This window comes from Gymnogyps californianus, chromosome 2 (genome assembly GCF_018139145.2).
Source record: "Gymnogyps californianus isolate 813 chromosome 2, ASM1813914v2, whole genome shotgun sequence".
Classification (NCBI taxonomy): domain Eukaryota; kingdom Metazoa; phylum Chordata; class Aves; order Accipitriformes; family Cathartidae; genus Gymnogyps; species Gymnogyps californianus.
Window position 1 is genome coordinate 134863163 of NC_059472.1, and position 25725 is coordinate 134888887.

The window sequence follows — 25725 nt, forward strand, 5'->3', positions numbered from 1 at the left end:
AAACAATTTTCTGTTTGTTAGGAAACAAGAAAAAACATCTGATGAACAAAGAAAAACAAATATAAACAATGTGGTATATATTCATACCACCTTTGCAAAAAATAGAGAGACAATAAAAAGGAAATGTTCATCATCGGTTATAATTTATGGAAACTTCTGTGACGTAAAAGACTTCTGAGCTTAGGCAGAACGGAAGCATTTTACCAATATTTACATCTTACTGATGCTCAGTATCTTCTAGAAAATTCCCACCTGTCATCACTTATAATTTCTTACATTCCCTAAGAAAACTCTATCTGCATATTCATTCTCATAATTTTTTTTATATATAAAATATTTACAGAACAAATTCATTTAAGAAATTCAGTTCATTTATTTACTTCCCAAGGAGGGCAGAATTTACAGTAACAAGTATATCACCCATTTCATTTTCATACTGGAAAGCAGTTTGCTATAGCAGTTCCCTTATACAACTTCCATTCAGAAGTCATAAAAAATAACTAAATTTCACATCAAATAGATGCTTCCAATATAAAGTATATACTGTACCTTTTTAGATAATTTCTGTTTAGAAGAAAGCTGTTCACCTGCAGTAACTTTGTAACAGTTCTTTGTCATACTTCAGTATGGTTAGAAAACTCCATACATGTCCTAGTTTTTTAGTTGGTTAGGAAACAATTTTCAACTAGCATTAGTTTACAGTAATTGTTTTGTGGGATTCTTAGAACCTGTTTTCATTTCTACCCTTTGAATAGTTAAATTAATTTTGTTCTAAGCAAACCCTTGGCTCTGACTGACCTAATGATTTGCCACTTCTGATAGATACATCAGTGTGAAACCTGTGTACAAGATAGATTATCAGCATATTTCAAATGGAGCTGCAGGTCACAGTAAAATCTATTTTGTGAAACTAATTAGAACATTGGAATACTTATATTAGTCATTTCTTGAGTTTAATCTGGACCTAGTACTATATCATTATATTTCATATGCTTTGACACTCTAGGACATTAAAACAGACCATAAAAGAGACTATATAATTTAAAAAAACCCTATTTTTCATTAATACTTTCCATTAGTTCACATTGCTACAAGTTATTGAAAACATTTTAAAATTTGTCCTGAACCTATACTATGAACTCTGAGTTCTTTCAAACCACTGAGAAAGCAAGATATTCCAGCAAGCCCAAGGTCTTTTAAAGAGAAATTTTTTTTTTTAGACAATTAGTCATCAAATTTACAGTAGATGACTAACCTATCTGACCTTTATGAAGATTGTTTCTTTATATTAATATCTTTATTAACAATAGATGCAAAGAGATGGGAAAAAAATAACTCTAAGAAATGACTCAGAAAGAGTTAAGAGGACCCTGTAGTCTAACACCCGCTCTTCAAAGTCACTACTACCACCAGAGAAAAGTGCAAGAGCTGTATAATATTAACCTAAAGAAAATGAGGAAAGAATTTGACAATAATAAAACTTCATTTTTCAATCTCATCAGTGAATAACTGGTATGTTAAATATAATATAATCCTTTTTTTTTTTTTTAAATGTAAATCTTTGTATAATACATCCACTGCAAAACATACCTGCAGTAAGAGTTCTCCTTCCAGGATCTGCATCCCTTCTCCACATTTTGCTGTTCTACAGTTTTCCTGAATGCCATTTCTTTCTGGTCTTGTAGAGTTAGAAGATTTTAATGCAACTAGAAAAAAGAAAGAAAAAAGAAAGAAAAAAGTTGAGCGATCTTTGAAAGGCTCACTAGAAATTTGTGATGATGTGCTATTTTGTGTAAGAAAAAATTATATTTTAAAAATGCTTATGAAGTCAATCTAATAAAAGATTTCTCTCTCAGTGTCAGACTTTTTCCTTACCTTTAGAGATAACCAACTTCGTTGTCCATCTCCTTTCTAAACTATAATACTTTCACAACAGAATCAGTATTATTGAAATAAATCCAAATCTCATTATTTTATTCCTTTTTTTTCTTCTCCTTCTCTTTACTATAAGGCTCACTTTTAGTTTGTCACTTTTGTTAATAAAGGACATTTTTGTTTTCATACAACAGCCTCCTATGACCTGATAGCAACTCTGCTTTAAGGTATGACAACACTTATTCTTATCCCATCTAATTTCAGACATGAAACTATGGTACCTCAGATATAAGCCTGCTCTAGACCTAAAGCTCCCTTCAGAGGAAGGAAGGAAAGAAACAGGAACCCTAAATGCGTATTACACATTAAAGAAAACAAAGAAAGCTATTTCAAACAAAACGGCTTTTTTTTTTCCTGCCATAGTTAAATTGTAACCATTTAAACAATTAAGCAAACTTTCCAACTTCAGATAAAATACTATAACCATGAATCATCATTATTCAGGTCACAAATATATCCAATTGAAAGAAAAAAATTACTTAATGAATAAGGGATGAAGAATCAGACCAAATTGCTACAAAGTACATGAAAGACATACTACCTCCCATCTCTGTACCATGTCTTCTAATAAACAAGATGTTGTCAAGTAAAACTAGATACTCAAATATTGTCCATAACTCAGAATTTATCTACTTTCCACATAGTTCTTAAAAAAAAAAAAAAAGTCTCCAAATATGAAATAGTCTGAGTGGGTTTGTAGTGTCTAAACAGCTTAAAATTACTTGAGTAATTGTACCTTAAACTTTACCATAAAGCGAAACACCACCACCCGCCCCCAATCCCAAAATTTCTAAGCTGCAAAGCGAGGGAAGTTTATAAAAGCAACTACATTTCTGTAAAATACCAACAGTTTCTCTCATAACAATGAGATAGTCACCTTAAATTCCAAATGATTTTTCAACCTGCTGAAAAACCTTCATTTTTCAGCTACTCAGAACTTCAGTCAAGAATCCTGAAGAACGCCTGTTCACTCACTTTTCAACTCTGTTAAATGATATTTTACACTAAGTACATTAACTGAAAGATAAATTATGTCTTTCAGGTTTTTTTTAAGCTATCACTGCAGCTAACAACTTTCAAGCCAGACAGTTTTCATTAAAATATCCCTCAAAGGCACCGCAGAGGGAAAACATGTTCTAAAAAGACATTAACTGATTAATCAGTGAGGAATTTATCTGAGGGTTTGCTTTGAAATTAAAACCTTAATGCTCTTATTCCTACCAGATAGTCAAAAAGTCCTGTTTTGTTGGACACACAGAGTTGCAACTGCAAATTCATTTTAAATTCAAGGGAGTGGAAGATGTAGCAATATTTTTTTCCTAAGCACATTTTAAAAGGATATCTAGAACATTCACTAAAACCCCCTGAAGTCCACTGGCAGTAGAAGAAAACTTATTACTCTCTTAATTTATATTGTATGATTATTGAGAAAGCCCACATTCAGCTTTGGAAGTTGCAAGTAAAGATACCTAACCATGCTTGCCATTCTCAAAAATACCATATACAATTACATACAGGTGTTTTTTTCTTTTATAATGTGCAAATAATAAATGAGGGGGAGGAATTACAGGTGGTTGACTAGGGAATGATGTTCTGCTCTACTTTTATCAATTAACGGAGCTCTAGAGCTCAAACACAGCCTATGCACTGGTATGGCTATATTCTTCCTAACTTTCAAAGCGTGCAATAGGTACGTGTGAAGTTACATATTGTGCTGAATTGGAACCTACACCTTTTGCAGAAATCGGAACATGGATGAAATCAAGCTGTTGTAAACTGAGACAGATGGAAAATTGCTGACAACCTGGGTTAAAAAAATGGAAGATACACTGGAAATTACAGCTGTATACATCATTGGGTGTGTACAACTCCTGAAAAAAAACCCCAAACCCAAATTTACCTTGTTCTGACAGATAAGTCACAGGCCTGCTAGTGCCTGCTACAAGCCACCCAAGTCACTGGAGTTCCGCCCTCAACACCCATAGGTAGGGTGAAGAGATCGCACTGCAGGGGACTTCACATTCTGATACTTTGGAGATGCACCACTAAGTGACAGCTCTAAAACACTCACACGCTTTTAAAGACTAAAGTTGGAAAAAGGTTAACTGTTCCATCTACGGAAAGGAAAATTTTTATCATCCTTCTTCTCGATTAATAAAAGGGCATCAAAACTGCAGTGCTTAGGTAGGTGTGGTCTTCCACTGATTTCATAAAAACTAAATTCCCTTTATTAAATAAAAATAAATTTTGTTTAGCTGGTGCTAGAAAAAGCCAATTTCATAAAAATCAAAAGTCAAATCAGCTAGAAGCACATAATCGCAACAACAAAATTGGTTTCTTGTTAGGTGGAAGTGATAAAAATATAAATAATAATGTAGAAAAAAAACCAGGAAAGATGACCAAATATTTCTGTTTAATACTTCTGAGGATAACAAGTGAGATATTCACATTTCATGATGAAAGTCCTTTTAGTCCAACAGAGCTAAACAGAAATGACCAAATATGTACATTTTAGATCAACAAGACTTGATAAATTTTAGTCAAGATTTTAAAAACAGCTTGTTGAATTTCCTGCTGGGGACATAAGACAACGGAATGGATGATACAGAACTTTGAATAATAAACATTTAAAAGAAAGAAGTATTTAAAAAAAATAAAAATCAGTATTCAAACCTAGTATAAACTTTAATAAAAGAAACTATAAATGTAACTTGTAAAGTTTACAATGCTAATATAATTAAGGTAAGGTAATTACTAGCCTTGTGTGATTAAACTGTTTTATCACTACTCTTCAAGCAAACATTAAAAAAAAATTGCTAGTAAGATTTTAGGTTGACACAAATATTGAGAGTAACAGAGACAACACAGGTCCCTGACTGAGCAACCCCGGCTACCTGGATGCAAACTTGCAATGTGTGGTTCAATACAGTCAAATTGAAGGCTACCAGATCCTGACAACGAGTGGCCTTACAGTATGGGAGGGCCATCTTGCAAAGCAGTAATACTGAAAAGGCTTAGTCACAGCACACAATGCTGTGGCCTCAGAAATACCAGCTAGAGATACAGTAACAGTTGATGATAAGGAGAACTAAAACTAAAAAGCTTAACTTATCCAAAGGTAATATTACAGTCAACATCACCTAGTTTAAAATCAGCCATGTATTCTGCTACTTCTCATAGTCTGTGTTACTCATGTAGTCAGACGAAATAATCCCAATAGTTCATTGCTTTATAATCTTTGAATCTCTGAATTAAGTACTACACATTTCGGCCTATCCCCTCTTAATTTTCAGCCACAGGAAATTAAAACATGAATACTCCCACAGAGTAAATAGAAAAAAATCTGTATACGTACTCTAAAATACATGAAAGACATAATCAAATTACTTCTCAGAATTCCCATTAATAACTTTAAAGCAACAAAAATAAAGCAAAGTTGTTTATACCTGTAAAAAAAAACCAAAACAACAAAAAGATTTTGCTACACAATTTTAGCAAGAGGGCTAGATTGTAAGCACTTGCTTTCCAAGTAGGTTAATCCTATGTTCAGCAACAAGCATCATTTCCATTGCCCAGACTTTCCTGATTTGAGGCAGAAGCTAAATCCCAAAGACAACAAAACTAGATAGTGACCTTTAATAGGTTTTTCTAGACACAGAACAACATTATAGTTTCTGGTACATTTGTTTTACAGTTGTGAAATGCTTTAGCACCCAAACCAGCAAATGTAAAAGATAGTCAGTTTTACATTATATCTACAAAGACAAATTAAATAACAATGGTAACATCAGTGTTTACCAGCTTCTTATCTCTGGTTCTAACTGTTACATTCAGGTGATGAGAGATTTGTACAGAGATGTAGTGTACTTTATTAGACTAACAGTACGTCTCGGGGGGGGGGGGGGGGAAGTCTGACATACAACTACTTCTTCAGGTCTGGAACGGAATTCAAGCAATTGAGTTCTAACTACTGCCAAAAGTCATCTTTCATTTTAAAACCATGTAAGTATTCATTGAAAAATTATTTTCAGTACCTAAGGACAACAGGTATTGAGCAGTCTTCCTTCTTTCCAGGGAATAACATTCAGTATGAGAAACTGCTTTGGGATATATTCTAAACTGCATGAGTTATAAGCAGTGTGCTGAATCAACTGATAATACATGATAGATTAATTTCATGAACTATCTGTTGAGATATTCAGAAGTTAATCTGAGGAAAATTATTTAAAAAAAAAAAAGTATATCCACAATCTCATTTAATCTCCATGCTGTCCCCCACGAGAGGCCCTAGACCAGGATGAAAAAGACCTTTTTCACCTTCAAACTCTTGATCTCTAGGGTTTCTACTTGGTAGATATGCTCCCCTCAGCTGCAACCCACAGCAACTGACGTCCTCTTCCTTCCGGGCTGTCGCCCCTGTTCTCAGTGAGAACCTTTGCCATTATTTCCTCACTTGACAGCCAGCTGCTTTGAAGTCCCATCTCCACTATTTCATCCAGTTCAGCTTGCAAAATCAATGACCGTGCAGCCACCTGTAGCTACCAGAGCACCTTCGGCAGGAATCCTGTAAATGGTGATTCCTTACCGTGTTTACCAGAAGTTACAAAAGCAGAGAATTGCAAAATTGTCACAGAGCAAGTGCAAATACACTCTACTGACATACTCAAGAGGGCACTACCTGTACTAACTGTTGCAAAGTTAATAAAGTAACTGGAGATGCAGAGAATTCAGCATAAGGTATATGTCAGCAACTATCTAGCCAACTTTCTGACAGGCATTCATATAGAAGCCTGACTTAACATTCAAATACTTGAGTTGTCTACTTTACTATTACTTTAAGAAAATAATATTGGCAGTTAAACTTCTTAAAGTGATACAAAGAGGCATTCAAAAACCATTCCAGTTCCCCTTTCCATGAAAGAAATGACACCTGCAACACTTGCACAAATATTCAAAAGGAATATCAGTAAAAACGAAATCTAATAAAAATGCCTTTAACCTGCACATGACTACTGTCTTATGGAATATTCAGTTGTCTGGTCATAGAACAAGAGACGAGCATCCCTAGCAGTGTATATCAGGACACTGGCAATACTCAACTCAGCCAAACCAAGTTCTATTATACTGTTTTCCTCAAATCTAGAAACCATGTAATTTGAAAAAAGTGCATTTTTGCAAAGCATCAAAAAGAACAAAAGAAACAAGAAAAAAAACAAAAGTAATTTTTTCTGTGTTGAGTGAATAAAGAAGTTTTTCTGACATAAATGAAGAAAAAATACCACATTGCTGGTGCTCAGCCATGGAGTCTGGGGAGATTATTCTCCATTGAAACCTGAGCATTCCCACACCAAATGTCTCATTATTATTAAAGGAGTGAAGAAATGTATGATTAAACAGACTTTCCATCTCAAAATTTGCCTAAACCAGCCATGTGTTATAAGAGTGCTGAATACAAACTGATTCAGTGATTGCTGGCTGAAAAGCTTCATGGAAAGCACACCAAGATACTCTGTGCTTAGAACCTTTTCTCTTTCCTACCTTTTCTTCCCCAAAGAAAAAGCATAGCAAAAAGTTTTTGAGGAGCCAGGGTAGCTCACCTCAGAGAGGTGTAAAGAAAGGAATATCAAGATGCCAAATTTTAACTGGGTCTTTTAAAATCATATTGAGATGCAACAAATTACTTGGATCAGGCTGGAGATAATTTTTACTCTTAGGTGAATGATCTGTTCAAGCCTAAAACTGTATTGAAGTAACACTTGCCTAATATCACAAGTATATCGTTAGCACAGCAGTCATGCAGTCCTGGAATTTAATCTTAAAGAGCTTCCCAGAACTGCTTTCTATCAAATTTTGGCACAGTTCCCACAGTTCAGCCAAACAGGTCAAAGTTTGCAGTCAGAGCCAATTTAGACTGTTTCATAACCTTTTCAGTAGAATTATAAATTCAACTAGTCTGTTCTAGATTACTTTAAAAAACAACAGTTCTCATGAGGGGGGTGGTCTTACTCACTTCAGCAACAAATGCTAACCTCCAACACGAAGTTCACCAGCCAAAACAAGACAAGGAGGGCACTACTGAGAGAACCGAGTTTGATATTAAGCTCTTGCCTAAATCATTAACATAGGCTAAACTGTTTATACTGGCAAAAGATCCATTTTAAATGGGAGAAAATATTATATATATCCATGTATCTATACGCAACCTTAGCGATCTCCATTACTTAAGATTATACGAAACATTTTGCACCTGCTATCTCTGAGACTGTAAAGGGAAAAACGTTTATGAAAGTTATTAAGTAACACAAAGAAAAAATGCATTGATATTTTTAGAAAGATCAAACATGCATTGATTGCATATTTTGTAAATAGCTACACTTCTACTAGATAGCATAAACTGTACATTTCATTAACAAAACTTGCTAAGGATTGCTCTGTACTTAGAGATACAAGAGAAAATAAATACAATTCAGAATTATCATAATTGTATTTCTAAAGTTTTAGTTATGTTACACAAAGAGGTAAGACAGACTTCTGTGTAGGCTGCATGTACAAGTAAAACTTATATCATATATGTGGAAAAAAGAGTTTTCACCATATTTTGCATACTTAAGTTTTGCATTTCTTATCCCTTCATTTATGAATTCTGAATACTTTTCAAGATAGCTTTATATTGTTTATCTATATCCTACTAAAAGCTGAGCAAGTATTTACACTAAAGTACAAAAAAAAAAAAGAAAAGGCAATGTATGGTAGACACGTCCTTGGTTTTAATATTGACAAGTTTTTAATATTGAAGAGTTCCACATTTTCATTTTCTAATTCTAGTATCTTGGCCTCCAATTATTCTGCCATCTATTAACAATTAAATCTGAAAGCTGTGATATGCATCAGCCTTTTAATTTCTTACATGACTGAAGAGGAAAAAATGTAAAGGCAGTCTTCCTTGTAAGCAGTATTACAATTTACAATACAGCTTGTAAGTTACAGTAAACTGTGGATGGATGGATGTATAACAACATGTATTTTCCATTACTGTCAAACCACCAAAATGTAAATACATAAATAAAAATATAAAAAAAAATACATCACTATTCTGACACAGTCCAGAGCAATATATGCAGAAAACAATTTACAAAACTAGTCATGGAAGTTGAATAACCAGATTTTGTAAACATAAGCAAAATGAGGGTGAAATTGTACATTTGTGAGTGACTAGTAACAAAAGATACCTTTTTCCTCTTAAGCATGTGAATGACTGAATGTGCCAAATTATGACAATACTGGAATTGCTTTCAAAGAATATATTTTACTTTTAAAGCAGGAAAATACCAATAAAACATATGCAGGAGCTGCCTATATTTTGATATTTCCATAACAAAAGCCAAACAAAGGTTAAAAAATTAGTAACAACCAACGTTCAACCTCAGAGGACATGGTGCTTTGATTCATGAGCATATTTTCAGCTAATGCTGAGACATAGAAACATGTCTACATATTTACGAAAAGCAACTGAAAGAACCTATGAGCCTATGGGAGACAGGTATTTCTTGATTTGGCCTCAAATAAATTATTCATAGTTCAAGAGAAAGAAGACACCATGAAGCAGCTATCACAAGAGGATAAATCATACCACCATGAATACTTTCAAAGAAATATTAGTAGGTTATGGCTGGTGAAGGAAGAAAAAAAGAGACTGAGGGGGAATAACACTTTTACCAGAACAAGTTTTAACAAGAGAGATGAAAAAAAAAAAAAAGCTTGAAAAAATTATTTCCACTAATTAAAAAAGGAGAAGAGAACAATGGTAAAAAGTAAGTGGTCAGGTTCTGGGAATTTCCTGGGCTTTTGAGAGTCAATAACTTAACTGCTGTACAGATACCGATCGCCTACTGATGCGTATAAATCTCTAGAAATCAAGAATTTCCAGGTTGTCTCATTTGCAATGCAGATTTTGTGCCAGTGACTCAAACCAGAGGCCCTCAGTTCCACAGACCTGCACTGAACACGATGCAAGTTCTGTGCATGTGCACTCCTCAATTTCCAGTCATCCAGTACTTCATAGTTTAACCCAAATTCAAACAGAGTAAAATGCAAACTCACCAGCTATATAATCAGACATGGCAGAGAGCGCACAAGTCTACCCAGCTGTGCGGATGTTCAAGTATACAAGAAATTTTCTTTAAGGGAGGAAGAAATGTAGGATTTGCCCCAAAATGCTTAGGCTAGAGAGAATACAGAAAAAAGAAATTTTTATCTCTAAAAGTGGATGATTCTGAGGGTTAAAAGTGCCTTAATACAAAAGGTTTCAATAGAAACTATTAGGAACCTTTAGGGGTTGCCACCAAAGCAACTACTACAATAAAGCCGTATTTGTTTGCTAGACTGAAGAGAACTATTTATACTTTTGGTATAATCAAGATAAAGAACTTCCAGTATTAAGGTTCTATTAAGAATCATCCTTGAACATTTCACAGACCATGGATGAAAACAGACTTACAAATCACAAATAAACCAGTAAATATTTTGTCAGCATTGGACTGAAATTACTCAAGGTACAGCTCCAGAACCTCCCAAGAGCCCGCTGTAGTTACACTTCAGACATGTCTTCATACATATTTTACACTCAACAGTGGAAAAGCGCAGAAGTGGCACACATTACTTGAACTGCTGCAAGAGTCTGAAATATTCTCTTCATTGCAATCAATATATAACAAATATACATGAGGAATAAAAACAGTACGCAACATTTTTCTCATTGCCAAGTACCATGGTTTTTGAATGTGTGATACTTCACATTCACCCAGCAAAACCCATCTAATTTTAAAATGACCTTGGGTTTCCCCCACTATATAAAAAAGGTCCAAAGTGCAAAATATTATTTTCCATTTATCTGTGATTAAATACCATGCTTAAATAATTTAGCACAAAAGCTATTTTTGGCATAAGGAAGTCTGTTGCTTGCCCTTTCAAAAGTCACATGTCTGTGAGCTCAGACCAGTGCTACTTGGTTTCCAGGTCTATGGCAAGGATACATTTCCAATGTTCAGAGTTATAAATCATAAGACGGACAAAAACTTGGCAGGAGTATCACCTTTTTTCCTACCTAAACTTCAATCAAATTTCACTGGCCAAGACTCAAAGGGAGCCGCGAATTTCCCAGAAATTACATTTCTGGTTCACAAGATTATTTATGAGACAGTAAATGAGTTTACTGTTCTCCTGAAAAAAATAATAATAATAAAAAAATCTTTATTTTTTTTAATCTAATTTTGCTGTTTGGTAAAATTTACCAACTTTAACAACAAACAAAAGCAGAAAAAAACCTTTCAAAAAGTTTCAAAACCCTTCTGTACACGTTTTGTTGATAAACCACCTTATCCTGGAATACTGTAACATAATATTTTAATTCCCCTTTCTTTAGTCTGGTTTTGATATGTTATACTTGAACACAGTATGTATTTGAATATGTATCTTCTATAGAAGAAAATTTTCATTTGAATTTGTCATTTTTGTCATTTAAATAATTATTACATGGCATATCTATAGAAAAAAAGTCATACAAATGCCTATCAGCAACGTTTTAAAATGTCTTAAAGTTACACAAGGTGAACCAGAAAGTCAGTAACTTATTTGCCATTTTACAGCATATAAAGTTATATGTTTACTGAACCACAATTTCAATCATAAAACTCATTACAATAAAACTAGGACATATATTTTAATAGTTTGTTGTACTGACAAGCCATTGTTCTGCTAAGTGCGTAACTACGTGGGTAAATACTAAACAGGAGGAAGAAAAAAAAAAAAACCATAACCCCCTTCTTTCTAGCACCTGAAATATGGGAAAACCTCTATGAAAAAGCTCCAGCTCTTCCTGGTATTATTTTTATACCACCAGAAAGCCTCTTAGAAGAAATGAACCTCAACCTTGCTCTCCTACAGAAAGCTGAATAGGTAACGACAGGTAAACAGGACAGGAATTAGACCTTACCTAATGAGTTTGTGATGGGCTAAATGCATAGCAACTTCCTGAGCCAGAACTTGGACAAGACACTGGGCTTCCACTGTTATTTTGGAGAAACATCACAAACTTTATTGTTAAATATCCTAAAAGAATGATGTTTTAACTGCAACAGTCTCCAGAAGTGACAGCTGTCTTTCCCCACGGCTTCAGTCATGGCAGCGTTTTAAGACAGCAGAACTACATAAATACTAAAATATACCTTAGATACATTACACTGAGTATTAAAACACACACTTGCTACTGGACAACTCATTTACTAGTCTTTCAGAAAATTAACTGCTCAATTGAGTGGGAAGTGTATGAAGACAGCCACAGTAAAGATAAAGCAAAAGGCTAGTTTGATTAGTGTGTTACCAGGCACATCTACCAGTTCTCATAGACAGAACCTTTTTTGTTTTGCTTTAACAATATTTTAACTTATTTTATGTTTTTAAGATTCAAAATTAATCTACAGTTTAAATCATGACTTATGATTTAAATAATCAGTCCGGTTAAGGCTCTATTCCCAATAATTCTAAAGACAGAAATGATACATCCCTTTCATAGCCCAAGCTTTTCAGTAAACCAAAAACCACATAAAATTGTCTCAATATTTTCAATACTTCCATTCTACTGTTAATAAACTGCCTCAGAAATCAAGATAGATATTCAAACAGTTTTCATTAAGCATCACCACTTAACTGACCCACAAAGAAAGCTCCTGCCTTGAGAAGATTGCCCTGGAGGGCAATCACACAAAACCAAAAGATGAGCAATAGTATCTCAGACTTCTAATACAAGATTTCAGTTTCTTGTTGCAGTTTCACGCTTTAGAAGAACTACGTGACTTGTGTGGACTTGCAGAGTTTTTTTTGGTTGGGGAAGGCAGGAGTTGAGGAGTTTTGAGGGTTTGGGGTTCTTTGTTTTCTGTTTGTGTTGTGGGGGTTTTTTTGTTTGTTTTCAAACTATTTAGAAATACAACTTACTGTGAGAATCTGAGAGCACAAGGGACCTTTCTAGAGTTGTGACACTACCTGGCCATGGAGCTGATAAGGTACTCATGATGTGTTGCTGCAGTGTCTTGTATCCCTGGAGTTGACAATTCTATGCCACAGTTTAAAAGGGATTTCCATCCATTTCCACATAACTTTGTTCCACAGTTTTACAGAAAATATGAGACTTTGCTAGATGTATAGAAAGAACGGCCCATTTCACTGACTCTTTGTTTCACACACATTCCGTTCTTGTTTGGGAATTCCATATATTCCGATTTCTAAAGAAACTTTGACATTTGAAAGGCTCTACATAAGTAATTACCGTTTCCTCTCAAAATGCTTTTGAAGCACAGTCAACCTTCATTGCAGCTGAAATGCCATTAGAAAGCTAAGCTGGAAGATGCAATATCCTAAAGGAGACAAAGCAACATTTTCAGTCACTAACTGCTGTAAGAATATAAGACGTGAGAGGGACCACATCACCACAGTAAATATCAAGCTAAATCTTAAGAATACTTAGTCCCTCCTCTTTTTTTCTGAAATTCTAGTAAGGCTTATTTTGCTACTAGAAACCTTCAAATCTCCAGTGCAGATTTTATCATGCCCAGCTTATTCCTACGTCCTCCTGTGACAACATTGCCCATTAACTTCAACAGCTCTTCTCCCTTCTCAGTGTTACCCTACCTGGTATATTCATAGACAGCAATCATAACCCTTAGCCTTCATTTTGCCATGCTAAACATGACAAACTGTGGTGGGTTGACTCTGGCTGGATGCCAGGTGCCCACCAAAGCTGCTCTATCACTCCCCCTCCTCAACTGGACAGGGGAGAGAAAATAAAAGGAAAGGCTCGTGGGTCGAGATAAGGACAGGGAGATCACTCAGCAATTACCGTCACGGGCAAAACAGACTCGACTTGGAGAAAAAATAGTTTAATTTATTACTAGTCAAATCAGAGCAGGATAATGAGAAATAAAACCAAATCTTAAAACACCTTCTCCTCACCCCTCCCTTCTTCCCGGGCTTAACTTTACTCCCGATTTTCTTGACCTTCTCCCCCCCCGCCCCGAGTGGCGCAGGGGGATGGGGAAGGGGTTGGGTTTCAGTCAGTTCATCACACGTTGTTTCTGCCGCTCCTTCCTCCTCAGAGGGAGGACTCCTCACGCTCTTCCCCTGCTCCAATGTGGGGTCCCTCCCACGGGACACAGTCCTTCACGAACTTCTCCAATGGGAGTCCTTCCCATGGGCTACAGTTCTTCATGAACTGCTCCAGCATGGGTCCCTTCTACTGGGTGCAGTCCTTCAGGAACAGACTGCTCCAGCGTGGGTCCCCCGCGGGGTCACAAGTCCTGCCAGCAAACCTGCTCCAGCATGGGCTCCTCTCTCCACAGGGCCACAGGTCCTGCCAGGAGCCTGCTCCAGCGCAGACTTCCCACGGGGTCACAGCCTCCTTCGGGCATCCACCTGCTCCGGCATGGGGTCCTCCACGGGCTGCAGGTGGATATCTGCTCCACCGTGGACCTCCATGGGCTGCAGGGGAACAGCCTGCCTCACCATGGTCTTCACCACAGGCTGCAGGGGAATCTCTGCTCTGGCGCCTGGAGCACCTCCTCCCCCTCCTTCTTCCCTGACCTTGGTGTCTGCAGAGTTGTTCCTCTCACATATTCTCACTCCGCTCTCTCTCGCTGCAACTGCTACTCCCCTGTAACTTCTTTTCCCTTTCTTAAATATGTTATCCCAGAGGCGCTACCACTGTTGCTGATGGGCTCGGCCTTGGCCAGCGGCAGGTCCGTCTCGGAACCTGCTGGCATTGACTTTATTGGACATAGGGGAAGCTTCTAGCAGCTTCTCACAGAAGCCACCCCTGTAGCCCCCCCGCTACCAAAACCTTGCCACGCAAACCCAATACACGAACTCAGAGTCATCTCCTATAGTATACACTCTCTAGGCCTTCTCTGCACCTGTTCCAATTATATTCGTAAGACCCTAACTTGACTTTACAATCTGAATGACATCTCTCTCTCTCTCTCTCAGATCTTCTAGAGAATCTCAGTTGCTTTAAACTGAATTTGATAAATGGAGTAACCATGCGTTATAGGAACAGACCATCCAATAGTATCTCCAAGACTGCTTCAGGAGACTCCACCAAAATCTTCAGAAGGAAGAAACAAAAGACAACCAGTCCAACTTAATGAACAGTCCTCCCCATCCCTGTATTTAAGTCCCACCAGAAAAGCTGAAACAAGAACAACTACAAGTTTACAAAAATACTTTTCATGGGTATTTATTAACTGCAGCTACTGAAGTGAAAAACATTCTTAACATTTTAGTAGGTGGTTTGAACAGTTACTATCTGGCTCCCAGACTTCTGAAAACAGTTACATAGTAGGAAATACTGTTTTGACATGGACAATTGTAATAGAGGTTGATATGGCTATAGGCCAGAGTACTGTACAACTCAACTCCAGAAGGCCAGATCCATATAAAGGACCTGATACATGAAATTTGGGGTTCTATACCCAATATACTATTTGGAAACCTCACAGTCTAAATACCATATGTACTTCAGTTTCTTAAGTTTCACCATAAGCCCCACCATGTATAGCTGCCATACCTCCCTCTGGATGGGATAGAATGGCTTGGTACTCACTTCACCCTGACCCCAAGCATAGTCCAGAAACTAGGTGTTCTCCTGACTCTCCTCCATATGGCCTAAATCCAGCTGGTAGCCACTGATTCTTTTATATGTCTGGAGAAAATTACACAGCCCTTTTTTACAGTATCAGGATATCCCCCCTCATTGCCCCCTCTGCTACAGGTAGTTCCCACTCCTTTCTTCCACTGCAGTAGAAGTAAGTCTTAAAGCTGGGGGTAGAGGTAATATGTACTCTTTCTGTTGAAAATTTTCTATCATACAGAAAAGAATAAAAAAAAGTTTCCCAAGCCTGAAAGTTAAAATCAGAAAGCAGGTTCCCAGCTGGGGCACTGACCACAAAGGACAAGATCAGTCCCTGATGCAGTCCCCGCTGAAAGGGCCATTCCACTCTTACGGGATGGATGCTTCATGGGAAATGCATAACCTAGTCCAGAAAACTCAGTTTTGAAAGGACTTTAGATCAAGTAAGTTAATTAAGAGACATCAGAAGTCATTTAACAGGGAGCATAGTGAATTAATCTTGACAGCACATTTCTTATGATGTAAAAAGTGGTTTTATAGATAAGGCTACAACATCAGTAAGGATATCTGCCCATAGAGTGGACACTGCAATGGAGAATTAGCATTCACTGATTTTGGCCTCCACATAGACAAGAAAAAGAGAAACAAGCTTAGAGCCAAAATTTGATGGCAGCTTTATTTATAATGAATGTAATAATGTGCATACATTTGCTTGCGAACACCTGCATGATATTAAATTTGTTTTTACAGTTACATAGATTGTTCAGGCTCTTACCAAGATAAATGTACTTTGGTTTCTTTGTTTCAAAATTTCAGTTGGAAGTTTGTGCCATGCCTTTATCAAGTATATTCTGATTCATATTAGAGTAAGCACAAATCAACTCATTTTAATGGTGCCATCTGTCATATTTTTTTTGTAATCTTCTGCCAATACAGCAGAAGATCAAATGAAATAAAATCTAAACATGAGGTTTCACTTACCCTGCCACAAGAAATAATGTTCAAGGTGGCAAAGACAGATCTGTTTGATAATTATGTATTTTCTGCTAAATTGTTCCATATGCTCAGAATATTTGAGATTTAGCCAGGAAGAAAAGCAAAAGCACTTCTGGTAGTTGAGCGGTTCCTCCCCAAAATGTGCATCAAGTTGTCTTTGCACAATTGATTCTTAGGTAAAGAGATTTATATTAACTATTTCTATTCACTATGTTCACCAGAAAAAACCCACACAATTCCAGAAATATATGCATTTAGCTCAACAGTTTAAAATATGAGAGAAAATTGTGCAAAAATACCTTGAAATACTCTACTGACAATTTCACTCAGTTGACTCCGTCCGCTTTACTAGGCCTTTTGAATTATTAACAACATTTATAAATATATTCCTTTGACAACTGTCATTAATGACAAAATATATTTTTATATAAAACAATTCAGTACAGTTGCAACTATTTACCATCTCTGTTTAATCTTAATAGAAACTAAGTTTTACTCCTATATTTAAGACATTTGCTTTAGTTGTAAAATTAATCAATCTAATTAAAGATTAGCTTTGATAAAACAGAATAAGAAACTATTACTAGTTTTAATATGTTAGTGAGGGAAACACAGAGAGGACAGATTACAAGATGACACAGAGCTCTCCCCAGGATTCAGATGGTGACTGTTACTGATAGGAACCCCACTTCCTTCCTGCATCCCAGGCCTTTGTGCAGGAGGATTCAGAACTCATCAAGACTGTTTTAATTAGTGGTTGTCAACTACATCATATTCTGATAATAATTTTTTTTCAAATATACTGGTGCTAAGAAGTGTTTTGTAGAAATGAGCACTGATTGATTCTGGGCACAGCTTCATACTATTGCCCTGACCTTACAGTACAAAAGAAGGAACAGCAACATAACAATTTTTGGGAAAAGCTATATGCATCTCCCTTACTGCTTTGCACGTCACCATTTCTGTAACAAAACTGCCAATCATAATTTAAGGAATTAATTTTACCTTTTGTATTGGGTTTGCGTGGCAAGGTTTTGGTAGCGGGGGGGCTACAGGGGTGGCTTCTGTGAGAAGCTGCTAGAAGCTTCCCCTATGTCCAATAAAGTCAATGCCAGCAGGTTCCAAGACGGACCTGCCGCTGGCCAAGGCCGAGCCCATCAGCAACAGTGGTAGCGCCTCTGGGATAACATATTTAAGAAAGGGAAAAGAAGTTACAGGGGAGTAGCAGTTGCAGCCGGACAGAGAGCAGAGTGAGAATATGTGAGAGGAACAACTCTGCAGACACCAAGGTCAGGGAAGAAGGAGGGGGAGGAGGTGCTCCAGGCGCCAGAGCAGAGATCCCCCTGCAGCCCATGGGGAAGACCATGGTGAGGCAGGCTGTCCCCCTGCAGCCCATGGAGGTCCACGGTGGAGCAGATATCCACCTGCAGCCCGTGGAGGACCCCACGCCGGAGCAGGTGGATGCCCGAAGGAGGCTGTGACCCCACGGGAAGCCTGCGCTGGAGCAGGCTCCTGGCAGGACCTGTGGCCCTGTGGAGAGAGGAGCCCATGCTGGAGCAGGTTTGCTGGCAGGACTTGTGACCCCGCAGGGGACCCATGCTGGAGCAGTCTGTTCCTGAAGGACTGCACCCAGTAGAAGGGACCCATGCTGGAGCAGTTCGTGAAGAACTGTAGCCCATGGGAAGGACTCCCATTGGAGAAGTTCGTGAAGGACTGTGTCCCGTGGGAGGGACCCCACATTGGAGCAGGGGAAGAGCGTGAGGAGTCCTCCCTCTGAGGAGGAAGGAGCAGCAGAAACAACGTGTGATGAACTGACCAAAACCCCCATTCCCCATCCCCCTGTGCCGCTCGGGGCGGGGGGGGAGAAGGTCAAGAAAATCGGGAGTAAAGTTAAGCCCGGGAAGAAGGGAGGGGTGAGGAGAAGGTGTTTTAAGATTTGGTTTTATTTCTCATTATCCTGCTCTGATTTGACTAGTAATAAATTAAACTATTTTTTCTCCAAGTCGAGTCTGTTTTGCCCGTGACGGTAATTGCTGAGTGATCTCCCTGTCCTTATCTCGACCCACGAGCCTTTCCTTTTATTTTCTCTCCCCTGTCCAGTTGAGGAGGGGGAGTGATAGAGCGGCTTTGGTGGGCACCTGGCATCCAGCCAGGGTCAACCCAGCACACCTTTACATTTAATACCTCACATAAGTTTATAAAAGGAAATAGAAAAGTGTTTCTATTTCTCTAACAAAGATGAAAACTTCTTAGAAGAGTTTGATAGCACTTACATACAGACAAATTTTGGATATAGTTTATTAATTCTGCAGTTCAGTTTCAGATCTGCATTCCAAATGAGTATAAAGTTGAATGATCTTCATTCTTATAGCAAAACACAAGTAATAAGATGGAAACTAATGCAACGGTTCAAAGAATGGAAGGGTTTGATTTGTGAAGGTAAGACAGCCATCAAACACTACCCCCAGCTTCCTTTCCCACCTGAAAGTGGACATTACCAGCTCTACAACCTGGGCAGCTTTAGCAGGGGACATATTTGCCTTTAAGCTATGATAGTTCACAGCATATGGTGCTCATGTAAAACAAAAACAATAGCACTTCCTTAATACAGCGAGTAGCAGACTGCTGCAACTCAACATTCACAACCACCCAGCTTCAGCCATTGCTGCAGAGCAATGCTAATGTGAGCCAGAAGCCCAAATAAAGTTTAATAGAACATATTTAGTAACATCAGCTCCAACCTCCCAATTTTGTAAGCCCCCTTTGCATATATTAAATGATATTTGCAAATGTGATGACCAAATACTAAATGTCACTGAATCCAACATTGCATTTATGATCAGAGAGAAGATGACCACTACTATCTTTTCCCTACAAACATTAATATTCCATAAACAGCTCTTAACTCTGTCTGACCCAAACATATTCAATTAAAACAACTAGGCTGTGCAAGACTGCTAGAAAAGTTAGTAATTTATGTTATTTTATCAATTTAAGAAGAACAAAATGAGCCTGTACTGTCTCCAGTTTTGTGGTACATGTGCATCAACTACTCAGCCAAAAAAAATTCACCCTGCTAAAAGCATAACTTCTGACTGGTCTCTCGGGTACGTTTAAACACAAATGTTCAAGTGCAAAAGGGAATTAAAAAGGCATATTACTGGTGATGACTATACTAATGTGTGAGCAGAGGAAGGTACCGACCTGTAAAAAGCTAAAACGGCAGGTGGGATAGACATGGTCTGTTTTACACAAAGCACATCTGGAACCTCTGAGATGGAACTGGTCTCATTCAGTCTCATAAAAGACAGACATGAAATTGCCAGGCATTCATTCTTCAGGACAGCCTGGCTTTCTAGGACAGACAAAAAGTTATCATATTGCTATGAACTTTCCTAGCCTACTTCTAGCTTTAGCAACAAAAGAACTTATTAAAAAAGTAGTGTCTATAGTATCAGATTTGTTTTCCTGCTCTTCACGCATGGAGGGTTGGGAAAACTACCGATACTTGCCTCTCCCCTCAAACATAACTGGCATAATTTAAGGGTGAATTATAAATAAACTAGATGGAGTTCAGTAATGTATTCCTTAAGAAAGGAACCATGAGTGTTTAGTCTAGTTAGTACTGTAGTAATTTACAACTTTCTTCTTTTATGTACCAAATGGCATTTCCATCCTTAGATCCTAGTGCCAAAAAATCTACTATTTCATTCCAAACATTTAGCAGTATTACACCGACTATGCATACATAAATAAATAGCTTCCAGCTTTGCAGAATAAATTCAAGTGACAAAATACTTGACATTCAACCTGTTCCCTGGAAGCAACTTACTCAGCAAGCAAAACAGCAAAAGCTTCTGCTATAAACAACTCATCCTGCTCATAAAACTAAAAATCAAATTTGGGTATCACAGCTGATTACAACTTACATTGTTGCATGGCATAAAAATACAAAAATAATCAGCTTTTATAAAACTATTATTTGCATCTCTTAGCTCCATTTATCTTATGCATGTAAATTCCTTACACAGAGCCTTTAAGTGGGGTGATAATTCATCTTTAAATTCAATTTGAGAAACATGCAGTCCATTATCACATTCAGAAAGGAGACAGCTAACAATTTACCAGGTTGAGATTAATTTTTGAGTTACCAGAAATTACACAAGTATCATTTAAGTGTAAATCGGTTAAGGCTATTATCAATGTCTTGAGAGGAAGAGAGTTCAGTTTGTGGCTTTAATACATATCTAAATATAGTAAATATCCCATAATATGGGTTTTTTATTTCCTAGGCTACTTTTTGTCAAAAATCAACATTTAGTGAAATGTTTTAGTGCTTTGCTTCCTACTGATTGTAATGATGAAATCACAAACAAAAATGTAAACCTATTAAAATACAGAACTGATTCCCTAGACATCTCACAGATACTGCCAAATGAGCTACACCCTCTGTTAAGCATTAAGTTTCTAATTAAGGGAGATGAAATCCTCCTGTGTCATATCCTGGTGGTAACACTGAAAGCGATAATCTTGACTGCATAGCTTCCCAGAGAACCTTCCACATATCTATAGGTCTGAAGTATGCCTACGAGCATTTAATGGTATGACTTGCATTTTAAAAGTCCCTTGAACATGGAGTTCAAACTCTTGAGGCTAAGAAGGGTCCTAATAGCACCTACTGGGTTCTTCCATCAGAGAAGGTGAACAGAAAGGAGAGAATCTGGTCATGACACAAAGTCAGTAAACACCTATATAAAGACAGGAATTCCTGCCAGGGAAAGATCATGGAGCCCTAGAAGGATGTCTGTAAGAATCAGATAGCTGTGCAGACAGTGCCCTCATGAAATCCTGAGTTAGAAAATCTGAAAATGTCTGAAATACAGCTGTGTTCTCACTGCTGTAGCTTGCGAAAGGGGGAAAAAAAAAAAAAGATAGATAAACTAAGGCAATTCCTCCAAAAGTCTCTTGTACCTTCCATTTAATTTAATATGGCTCTGATTTGACATTTACGTTAATATGGCTGTGGGTATGGGGTTGGCTAATGCAGCCAAACAATCTTCAGAATACTTGAAAGGTACCTCAAGTATGAAAATATTTATATACAGTGTAAATTCCCATGTTTTATTTTCATCCTGAAAGGAATGTGACCCACTTTACGAAAGAGAGCAACTGTAGGCTTGGGGGCCATTACCAAATCAGAAGGGACACAGATCTTTTCCTGTACGATTTCACACAGATAAGATCCCATAAAGTTTCAAGCACCACATGACTTTGAACAGCACTGAAAGATTCTGCAAAGGCCATTTTCTCCGAGATAGGTTTAAAGGAGAAGTGTTTTCTGAACTGTTATAACCATCTAATAGTGTATCATTTGAATCTGCCCCCTTCCACCTGATATCACCTTCCCTCCCTATTCATTTTCATTTATGTTGCTTAATCAGACAAGTCCTCTCCAATAGATTATAAAGTAATTTACATATGGGTTTCCTAGGAGAGAACAGGCAAAAATGAACACGGCTATATTCCTTCCTAGAACACTTAGGAGCTTAAACTGGGAAAATAAGGTGAAGGGCTAAAAATGAGGGAGAGTCTTAGCTGTTTATCACCAGGTTAGTGACTAACAGTCAGGTATAAGACCTCAGTCAGAGGCAGGCACAAAAAGACATCAGATAATCTGTCCCCACTCTTGCACTTCAGATAGCGTCTCTCCATTAAAAGACAGAATGAAAACTATCTATAAAATGTAATAGCCCTCCCAAAAACATGTCTTTGTATATAGATGTAGCAACTTGTTTGAGCCATACTGTTCCAGAGATGAGATGCATTTCACAATGCAAGCTGCTCCTCAGCACTGCTACTTGAACTGATGAATGGAAATGTAAGTAAATGGTAGCACCAGAAAGATATCTCCTTTGCACTAGACAAACATAGACTGGAATGGATGTTGCAGGTGACATAAAATGACAGCAAAGTAATGTGAAGTTGGGAGGTGTGGAACAGAAACGCTTGCCAAGGTTCCTCTCAAACACAGCCATGTTTCCCCATTTTGTGGAAGTTTTTTGTCACATTCTTCTGTTTTGGTCTAATTCAGACAGATTCAAATCCTGCAAGAAAAAAGCTTATAAGATTCCTCCAGTGTTCTTGCACACATAACAGGTAGAGCCTGATGTCATATTATTTTTAAAAGTTTGCCTCCTCATGCACTTCCTCTTCTGTCATTAGTATCTCTAATCCTTTCTTAAGTTAGAAGAGGCAGTGTAAGGCTTACTGCATTTTTTATATTATTAGTAATCCAACTCTGTGCTTGAACTATTTTTTCCTATATAGCTTATAATAGTTACTACAATATTCCACCATTCCATCTTTTTGCAGGCTTCCTTATTGCTTAACGTAAAATGTTCTTGTTAGTCTAACTGTGCTTTTAAACTTCTCGTTTGTATACACAGATTTTATAGCTTGCTCTCTCTTTTACCAGGTGTCTGTCTTATTTAATTCTCTGACCAAGCATCCTAATGATTTTGTAGAAGTGTCCTCTGCTTTTATTCAGTCTTGGCTCCAATTCCCTTTTTTTTTTTTTTTTTTTTTTTTTTTTTTTTTTACAGTCTGTATTTTACTGGAAAAGCATTTGCTGAAGAGGTCAAAAAAACAACAACTGATCCATTTCATGCATTCATCGCTTCTTGAAATTTTGCCCCAACTTTTGATTCTGAACATACCCTAAATCACATTTTATGAGTAGGCAGCTCAGATCCATTTGGTGAAGGGTGATCTGCTTGCACACGCTCTCACAAATATTTTTTTTTTCTTTACAATCAAGGCCTTTTATTGTTTACAGAAGTTAACCTTTACTTGGCCTGTACAGCAAAACAAGATCTTTTTTTTTTAAGCCTGTTCCTACTACCGCAAGCACTTTCAATTAAGCAAGCAGAAGTTGTGTCTGAGAAGAAAACCACCTTGCACAACATAGTACTCAAAAGTCCAGGTAATTAGCCACTTTTTAAAAACATTTTCTCAATTGGTGTTTCTTTCTGTATCACTAATGCAAAAAATGTTAAAACAGCACCAGAAACACCGTAACTTATGAACTGAAACTGCGTAGTAACCTTTTCTTCTGATACGGTTTGAGACAAGCAAATGTCTATTTTGCTCTTGAATTCTGAAGTGAGTTAAATATTTAAGTGCTGGGTTTAAAACATTTTCAAAATATACAAGTCAACCTAAATGCAATTGGAAAGCCTGTTGACAGTGTTCTGCTAAACTCTTCCTAATTCAGCTCATATATACAAACCTCATAACATCAGCAGTTTATCCTCAAAAACTTCTTGACAGAGATCTCTTGATTGCTGAGATACCAGAAATGTCACAACTCTGAAAAAAAACATTCTAGCACTAGACCCGCTAAAATGGAAAACTAGCATAAGCATCAGCAGTTTAATGCCTGAGCTCTTACTGTTTTCTCCTCCCACCCCGACAAGTTACAAACTGTTGGCTAAATCCCGCTCCTGAAGTCACAGCTGCTACCATCTATAAAATTTACTGCTACCAAACAATAAAGTTGTATTAGCAACTACAGAAAGATTATGACTGGAAGTAATGAACTGGGTTTTTTCCACACCTGTAGAATTAATTCTGTTTTCAATACCTTGCATAATATTCTAGTCCTCCATGTGAGACATCAGAAGAGGGATAGTTTATCAAGTTAGTTACACGGCAGATGATGTTAATCAACCCTACTGGCTTATACAAAAATGCCTGCTGCGTGCTTAGAACAAAATGCTTTGCAAAATGTAAGTTGCAGAGTAGTTGAATTCTTTTCCCTACAATATCACACCCACATAGAGTCAGGGGTTCTTTGAAAAGCATTAACAGTAGCTATGGCATTCTTAAACATGGCTGAAGTTATGACATTGAAGAAACACTTACTCGATTTAAAAGCACTTTACAGAACAAAGACATTAGATTTTACTAGATTTGCCTAACATATATACCATAAAGGTATAAAAAACCTGTTTTAAAACATTCACATAACCCAAGAACTTGAAGTTTAACCAGACTGTGTATGAGATTTTCCTCAACTTTCATAAGATAATTTCTTTTGAGCCATTCCCAAAATGCAGCTCAGTACGCCCTGAACTGTTTGTTGAAGCAGACTGGTGTTTCTCTTAAGACGGTTAAAAGAGTTAAATAAATAAATAAATAAATCTCCTGTTAAAGATCTTAAAAACCATTATACACCACTGAATTGCTCACAACACGGATTGAAACCAACTCAAGCTCTGCTACACAGGACAGCTGAACTCAGGTGTTTTGTATGTTCTTATCCTTTTTAACATTGCATTTTAAAGAAAGAGTAACAGCATTATTAAGTGTGGAATGTTAAGTGTTTATGCAGTAGTCTCCCTTAAATGAGGGACATATCTTCAGTTGCCACAAAGTGGTACTTAACACACTGCTATGTTTTCTTAAGTAGAAGGAAAAACCAACCACCAAGTTGTGTATTTTTTTTCCTTAAGTGACTGAGTGATGCTGAACTTAGTTCACAGCGTGCTAATTGATCACTCCAGAAACACCACACTAAGTCAACATGTGCCTACCTCCAAAAATCAGAGTTCAGTCATTGCATTTGGAAGACTCAAGTCTTTGTTCACACAAACACTTGCACTACCTAAAGCAGATGTTCCCAAACTGTGCTATGCAAGACACTTCAAAGTTATTTTATGTGTGTGGTAGGCATTAGGAGCCACCACTCCCGAGCTGGGGGGAAGAAGAGGAAAAAAAAAGAAAAAAACCAAAGAATCAGAAGCTGTCACAACCACTATGCAATAAAAGCTCATTCCCTTAAAGCCTACAAGCATGTGTGTGCTTCTTGCTCAGAATACCCCCATCAGGCTCCCAGATTGGGAGAATGTAAAAGGGAGACAGAATGAGATTTATATGGGAGTTGAAAGGCAAGTAGCCATTTTTGAGAGCAAGAAGCAGGCAGAAGGTTACAGGACCATGAAGTGTCAGATCAGGAATAAACTATTATGTCTTTGTCCGAGAGCGTCAATGGTATCTATACGCTGTCTGGGAATTTCTGAGCTTCTCATACATCAGTGGTAGTTCTCCTCAACTTAAAG

The 25725-nt window shown here is 37.3% G+C and overlaps 1 protein-coding gene across 1 annotated transcript in view; it reads right to left on the reverse strand.

Annotated features, from left to right (window-relative positions):
- The window catches only part of AHR (aryl hydrocarbon receptor), a 66037-nt gene that overhangs the window by 20195 nt on the left and 20117 nt on the right, over positions 1 to 25725 (reverse strand). Inside the window, exon 3 of the mRNA XM_050890844.1 lies at positions 1591 to 1706. Within this exon, the coding sequence (XP_050746801.1) occupies positions 1591 to 1706 (116 nt within the window). The remainder of the gene's footprint in view (positions 1 to 1590; positions 1707 to 25725) is intronic.